This window comes from Neolamprologus brichardi, chromosome 18 (assembly GCF_056152115.1).
Source record: "Neolamprologus brichardi isolate AB-2024 chromosome 18, ASM5615211v1, whole genome shotgun sequence".
Taxonomy (NCBI): Eukaryota; Metazoa; Chordata; class Actinopteri; order Cichliformes; family Cichlidae; genus Neolamprologus; species Neolamprologus brichardi.
The window spans coordinates 23617340-23624404 of record NC_142121.1 but is presented as its reverse complement, the minus strand read 5'-3'; the positions used below and the strand labels follow the sequence as shown (position 1 = coordinate 23624404).

At 43.4% G+C, this 7065-nt stretch overlaps 2 protein-coding genes across 2 annotated transcripts; both read right to left on the bottom strand.

Annotated features, from left to right (window-relative positions):
• Positions 1-456: 456 nt before the first annotated feature.
• LOC102799103 (putative G protein-coupled receptor 148) lies at positions 457-1827 on the bottom strand. The gene has a single exon (XM_035905967.2). It carries the CDS (start codon positions 1761-1763, stop codon positions 801-803), a length of 963 nt encoding a protein of 320 aa, XP_035761860.2. The 5' UTR covers positions 1764-1827; the 3' UTR covers positions 457-800.
• Positions 1828-1910: 83 nt separating this feature from the next.
• mterf4 (mitochondrial transcription termination factor 4) lies at positions 1911-6595 on the bottom strand. Its single transcript, XM_006786580.2, has 4 exons — positions 6543-6595; positions 5892-6303; positions 5609-5793; positions 1911-3513 (listed from the first exon to the last, which is right to left on the bottom strand). Exons 1-4 carry the CDS (start codon positions 6567-6569, stop codon positions 3124-3126), a joined length of 1014 nt encoding a protein of 337 aa, XP_006786643.2. The 5' UTR covers positions 6570-6595; the 3' UTR covers positions 1911-3123.
• Positions 6596-7065: the final 470 nt, after the last annotated feature.

Genomic DNA, 7065 nt, shown 5'->3' with positions numbered 1-7065 from the left:
ATCAGAATGAAAAGCAATGTAGTCTTATCAGACCACGTTGAATGGCAATGATTTCTGTGGAAATCAGGTCATTAGAGATTTGTACTTAGCACTTTGTAATCAGTTCCATGTAAATGGGCAAATAAGATTAAGTAGAGTGTTCTTTGGGGTAGAGGTGGTCCAGAGGCTTATGTAGAAAGGCAGTGTGAGGTTGTTTAGAGTGCAGGGATCCAGGCCATGAGGAAAGAACACATCTACTATCCTGTTGTGCTTTACAAGACGAAGGGACGAATGTGTCCCTCTGCTGTTAAGTTGCTGAACTGGTTACGGCCGCCTGCTGCCAGGATGCTCGACTCACCATTATCCATCACCCTTCTCGCCATGTCGGATCATTGTAGATATCCAGCTTTAGACAAACAAGGCTTTAAAAAAACTAATACAGTTTAGTGCTTTATTACTTTAGTCATAAAACCGAGGCCCGGGATCGTGTGTTACATAAATATGAAAGCAGGGAAGTTCAGCATCTTCTGAACGAGATCCACAGAGCAGCAACACAGTTCTCAACCCCTGACACAAACAGAGAAAGTAGAAAGAAATCCAAGTGCTTTATACAAATAAAACATTGGCGATATTGCATTATTAATGTAGCTGGAACACAGAGTCTAAGTTCTAGATTTGGTGAAATCTAACTCCTACAGACTAAACTATAAAATAAAATAAAATGCGGCGTTTCTCTATGACAGTTTGATTCTTGGCATTTTTACAGATCGTGTAGATAAAACTCTGACTCTTTAGAAGTCGTTCAAAAACACAGCAGTTCTTTACGCAGCTGCGGCCTGGCTGAGTCTCCTGTGCTGGTGCAGCAGCAGCAGCATTACTGTGTCTGAGATCTCTCTGTACCTGATCCCATACAGGTAAGGAGCAAATACCCTGGGCAGCAACATAAAAACACACATATTGACTGTGGAGACCCACACGCGAACATCCTGAGGTATGTCTTTCCTGTCTATTAGAACGAGCTCCATGGTAAAAAGGAAGCCGGGGGCAAAGTAGAGCAGGAGCAGAACCCCGTGGGCCAGCAGGGTGACCCTGGCCCTGGAGAAGCGGCTATGCCAGATTCCTTGTGTCCTCGTTACCATGTAGAGGCGAATGTAGCAGTAAGAAATGAGCAGTGAACACATGAGTGCAGCTACGAAGAAGTAGATGTAGATCCCAGTCATGTTCCTGGCCTGAATGAATCCAAGGGAGATGAGGACCAGACACACGGGTAGCTTTTCATGGAAGTTCCCACTCGCTACCTGCGTCTTGATCATCACTGTGAAAGGGTATATGGCTGCTAACACCCACACCCCCACCAGTATGCAGTAGGTGCGGGAAGGTGGAATAACGTCACGGTAACGGAGAGGCCAGCGAACAGCAGCATAGGTGTCGACCACCATGAGCGTGACCGTGTAAATGGCACAGCAGTAGCTGGTGACGGTGAGAGCGGTGACCAGCTCACAACCCAACCATTGCATTGGCGCTCTAAAGGCGTTACAAATCAACGTGGCCAAGTTGAGGAGGACCAAAAACAGGTCGGCCACCAGGATGTTGGCCAGTAGCAGGTAACGCGTCTCCTGGCGCAGGGCACGGGATAGGAAAATGCTTACCAGGAGAACAGGGCTGGCCAGCAAGGTGGCAAGAGTGATGACTATTGTGGGGATCAAAAACAAATCCAGGTGCCATTTCTCCAGGACCTCCACCCACTCCTTCGTGATGTTTGAAATTGGTATCGGTGATGTCATTGTACCTGTGAGTCACGGAGGAAGTGCAGATGGCGACACAAGGGTGTTTTATGATCACAGTCCCTACTTTCTCCAGCCAAGTCCTGTGAAAGAAAAACACCATAAATCAATGTCCACAGCGCACTACATTTAATACAGGTGGGACACACCTCCACTCTAATCCACCCAGCGAATTTGAACTGGATAAGCAGGTAAGAAACTGTATAAATCAACTGTAACTACATGCAAATATGGCTCGAGTCTATATTTATGCATTTGCGTAAAAGCTGCAAAGAGCAAATGTGATCTCTACATGAATGATATCTCTGTGTGTGTTTGATACAATGATAACCTTGTTAGGCTGCAGACTGGAAAAACAAAAACAAACAAACAAAAAAAAAAACAGTAATGTCTAACACTTTAATGCTCCGGCTTTTTAAACATGCCATTTTTATTTTACAGTCCAGTCAAATTGTTTTAGTCTGCTTAACAATTAAAATGAGCGACCAGAAGCTTGTTGGCAGAATTCGAATATGAACGAATATTCAACAATGGACCCTGAACATCAACTTCTCTTCATGTACAATCTCACAAATCAGGTGCAACATCATGATTTCACTCATCAAAAAATAAATAAAAAAACTAAGCTGAACACCACAACCGTGATAACCAGGTCCCCAACCAAAATTTGTATACACTGAACAAAAAGAGCAACACAAAACCCAGAAATGACTACATAAACATATTTATTGACAAATTATCGATTGAACAAAGGTGAGTGATCTTACCTGAGGCTCAAAAATGGAAAAAACTGCCTGTGGCGTGCATCCGTTAATGCTCAAATAAATAAAACGGTGCTCTGCAGCACTCATCTCACTGGACGGCTCTTTCTGAATGTACCATTTGTTGACTCAGAGAGATAGTATAGGGGCTGCAGAGAGCTACAAACACTCAGCTGTCACGTAGTAACGAGGTGGAGCTCCCCACACCGTAGCTTTTATAGAGTTTTCTGCCCAGTAAATCGGATTGGTTTTCAAGAATTTATTTGACTTTATTCGAAAACTTACTTAAAGGGATTGGCAGTCATCAGTTTTCAATGCACAAGTCGAGCTTCTGAAAATAATTTAATTTATGCCATCAATGAAGGAAAGTCAAAAATATTAGTGACACTTTTACAAATAAATTATGTGGGAGACATTTTTCCTCACCCAAAGTTAGAACTGACCAAGTCTCACACCAACATCCTCACGTCTTACATCCTGATGAAACCACTAACATAAACCCCAGCAAAAGGCTCTTCCTGTGTTCCCATGGGTGGTTTAGATAATAATCTAGGAAACTTCCCTAAAAAGCAAAAAGCAAAGACTGGTTCAACAAGCAGTCACTTCTTTCTCCTTTTCCCATATCCACTTTTTGCTTCTCTATCGTCATCATCTTCCTCATCATCATCATCCTCATCGTCACTATCAGGTTCGGTCCTGCCCTGCTGCAGCTCCTCTTCCTGCCACTCCCTGGCTGCCAGTCTTTTAAACACGTCGTACTCCTCCGCTGACGCCTGGGCGACGTGCGCGAGGAAGGTGTCCTGGTCAACATTAAGGACGCTGTCCAGATTGGGGTTGATGATTGTCGTCTGTCCTTTCTTGTCCGGGGTTTCATAGAGGCCCCGTCGCTCCAAGAAAGTGTGTCGACAGCGGATCTCATCCAGACTGTAACGAAACAGTCGGCACTTCACCATCTCCGCCTGTTTGACACCCATTCTGAAGTAGACGTACTGTGGAGAGAGGAGGTAAAATGTGCCGGTCAAAACAGTTAGTACACAGTTTGACAACAGCTTTAAGTGGACAACATATACAGTGGGGCAAAAAAGTATTTAGTCAGCCACCGATTGTGCAAGTTCCCCCACTTAAAATGATGACAGAGGTCAGTAATTTGCACCAGAGGTACACTTCAACTGTGAGAGACAGAATGTGAAAAAAAAATCCATGAATTCACATGGTAGGATTTGTAAAGAATTTATTCGTAAATCAGGGTGGAAAATAAGTATTTGGTCACCTCAAACAAGGAAAATCCCTGGCTCTCACAGACCTGTAACGTCTTCTGTAAGAAGCTTTTCTGTCCCCCACTCGTTACCTGTATGAATGGCACCTGTTTGACCTCATCATCTGTATAAAAGACACCTGTCCACAGCCTCAACCAGTCAGACTCCAAACTCCGCCATGGCCAAGACCAAAGAGCTTTCGAAGGACACCAGGAAAAGAATTGTAGACCTGCACCAGACTGGGAAGAGTGAATCTACAATAGGCAAGCAGCTTGGTGTGAAAAAATCAACTGTGGGAGCAATCATCAGAAAATGGAAGACATACAAGACCACTGATAATCTCCCTCGATCTGGGGCTCCACGCAAGATCTCATCCCGTGGGGTCAAAATGATCATGAGAACGGTGAGCAAAGATCCCAGAACCACACGGGGGGACCTGGTGAATGACCTGCAGAGAGCTGGGACCAAAGTAACAAAGGTCACCATCAGTAACACACTACAACGGCAGGGAATCAAATCCCGCAGTGCCAGACGTGTTCCGCTGCTGAAGCCAGTGCATGTCCAGGCCCGTCTGAAGTTTGCCAGAGAGCACATGGATGATACAGCAGAGGATTGAGAGAATGTCATGTGGTCAGATGAAACCAAAGTAGAACTTTTTGGTATAAACTCAACTCGTCGTGTTTGGAGGAAGAAGAATACTGAGTTGCATCCCAAGAACACCATACCTACTGTGAAGCATGGGGGTGGAAACATCATGCTATGGGGCTGTTTTTCTGCCAAGGGGACAGGACGACTGATCCATGTTAAGGACAGAATGAGTGGGGCCAAGTATCGTGAGATTTTGAGCCAAAACCTCCTTCCATCAGTGAGAACTTTGAAGATGAAACGAGGCTGGGTCTTCCAACATGATAATGATCCAAAACACACCGCCCGGGCAACAAAGGAGTAAGAAGCATTTGAAAGTCCTGGAGTGGCCTAGCCAGTCTCCAGACCTCAACCCCATAGAAAATCTGTGGCGGGAGTTGAAAGTCCGTGTTGCTCGGCGACAGCCCCAAAACATCACTGCTCTTGAGAAGATCTGCATGGAGGAATGGGCCAAAATACCAGCTACTGTGTGTGCAAACCTGGTAAAGACCTATAGTAAACGTTTGACCTCTGTTATTGCCAACAAAGGTTATGTTACAAAGTATTGAGTTGTATTTTTGTTATTGACCAAATACTTATTTTCCACCCTGATTTACGAATAAATTCTTTACAAATCCTACCATGTGAATTCATGGATTTTTTTTTTTCACATTCTGTCTCTCACAGTTGAAGTGTACCTCTGGTGCAAATTACTGACCTCTGTCATCATTTTAAGTGGGGGAACTTGCACAATCGGTGGCTGACTAAATATTTTTTTGCCCCACTGTAAAAGTGTGGACACAGGAGATACTCCTATCTCAAAACTCTGTGCTGATCTTAAGGACGGTGTGCTTTCATGTGGGAAAGTGCAATGCGGATGCACACTGTCCCACTCTGCACTGTACAAAGAGAACTACAGAAGTGCTCACAGGATTATAAAATGCAGATCTGAAAAAAATTATATACACAAATAACATTCAGTCTATTATTACTGGAATAGATCTACTGAGTATCTGCCCACTGTGCTTATAGTCTTTGATAACTTATTCAAAACATCTAGGAATTCACATTTGCATCTTTTATGTAATAATATGGTAACCGTTGTTTGTTACACATTTGAATACACAGAACCCAAGTATAAGGTCTGTTTGACAATCCAAACCAAAACCTAACAAAAAGCAGCAAACACAATTCACTTGCTCACCTGAAACTTGTACTCCAGCTGATCCAAGTTCTCCAGCACCACTGCTGGACAATCTCTGATGATGTCAGTGACCTGCTGGGAAGTAAACAGGCACTTCTCTTTGAGAAACATCACCACATTTTTTACCCTCTTCAAAGGCACAGTCAGGATCCTGGGGTAATGGGCCACCACCCTCTGAAGGCTGCCTACGGAGAAATAGAGTAAAATGCGGGTTTCATATATTTTCAGTAATTTTATGCTTGATCTAATGTAGAAAAAAAACTGCGCAAAGGCAACACCTTACCTTCAACTAAGCCTATTTTCCGCAGGTTGCTTATGCGCTGCTGCAGCTGTGCCTCTTTTATGGTGTAAAGTTCAGGACATTTCTCCAGGCACTTCTTCACACTCGACGGGTTGAGACCCAAGACAAACAGAGCTGTGAGGGTTGGTAGGATGTGTTTGGCAGAATCTCCTCTTCTGACATTGGCCAGAGACTCGTATATCTGCTCTGCCTGACTCTCTGTGAAGCCCATATCAATGAAAGAGCGCAGGGACAGCTCAGTGACCGGGATCCCACTCGGAGGATTCAAGTCTTGACTGTGCTGCGTTGCCTGGTTGGTGGAGGAACAACACCATCTGGACTGGAGGTAGTATCTCCCAAACTGACGCGGACACAGTGTAGAGATGGTGGCATTTCTCACAGCCAACCGTAGTACCTGTGGAAAAATACACGCCTTTAAAACCCTCAGACAGCAGCGGTAGAGGGGGCAGAAAATATGCTAACAAACTCCATCGTTATCATTAGCTCAAGTTAGCAGACGTGAAGGTTATAAATGTCAGTCTTTTCTTTCCTTTTTTACTGATGGGTCCATTCAGTTAAAAGTGTTGCACCTCTAATTATTTCTACTTCGAGGAAAAAGATACTAAATCGTAATAGTTTGTATTTATACTTCACCTGATTCACAGCAACACGGGTTCCCATGCTTCTCCGTTATCGAAATATTTCCGTCTTCCAACTTAAAGAGTACAAAGGTTCCGCTACGTATGCATGTATATCAAAGACTGTAGAAAACAGTTTTTTCTAGTCTTTGGTATATATTCGGCTAATCAAATATGATGGTGTGACCATGATTTAGAAATCTTATAAGACAGACATTTTCCTAATTAAATTACCTGTGTCGTCCCAAAAAGTGATTCTCGATGGGGTTTTTTTTTTTTTAAAAAAAGTGTCTAATATCTTTCGTTTCTATCTGTAAATAGACCGCAGTCATTAGGGTTTACATATAAAATAAAGAAATTACTTGTTTTATCCTTATGGCTCTGCGTGATTGTACTAATAAATTCAGTGCTTTTTGGAAACATGTTTTTTAACCTCAATAACACCTTCAAACGTCACTTTACCAGGATCTAATTGCGGCTTGTGCATTGTGCCTCAAAGTTGCTTGATATAATTCGTGATTGACGTATTTGACAGACGA

Excerpts from the sequence above, each read along its gene's own strand:
- LOC102799103 (XM_035905967.2), bottom strand. The coding sequence starts at position 1,763 with ATGACATCACCGATACCAATTTCAAACATCACGAAGGAGTGGGTGGAG.
- mterf4 (XM_006786580.2), bottom strand. The coding sequence starts at position 6,569 with ATGGGAACCCGTGTTGCTGTGAATCAG. Across the intron at positions 6,304-6,542 it reads CCCGTGTTGCTGTGAATCAG|GTACTACGGTTGGCTGTGAG; the intron begins GTGAAGTATAAA and ends ATTTTTCCACAG. Across the intron at positions 5,794-5,891 it reads GAAAATAGGCTTAGTTGAAG|GCAGCCTTCAGAGGGTGGTG; the intron begins GTAAGGTGTTGC and ends ATTTCTCCGTAG.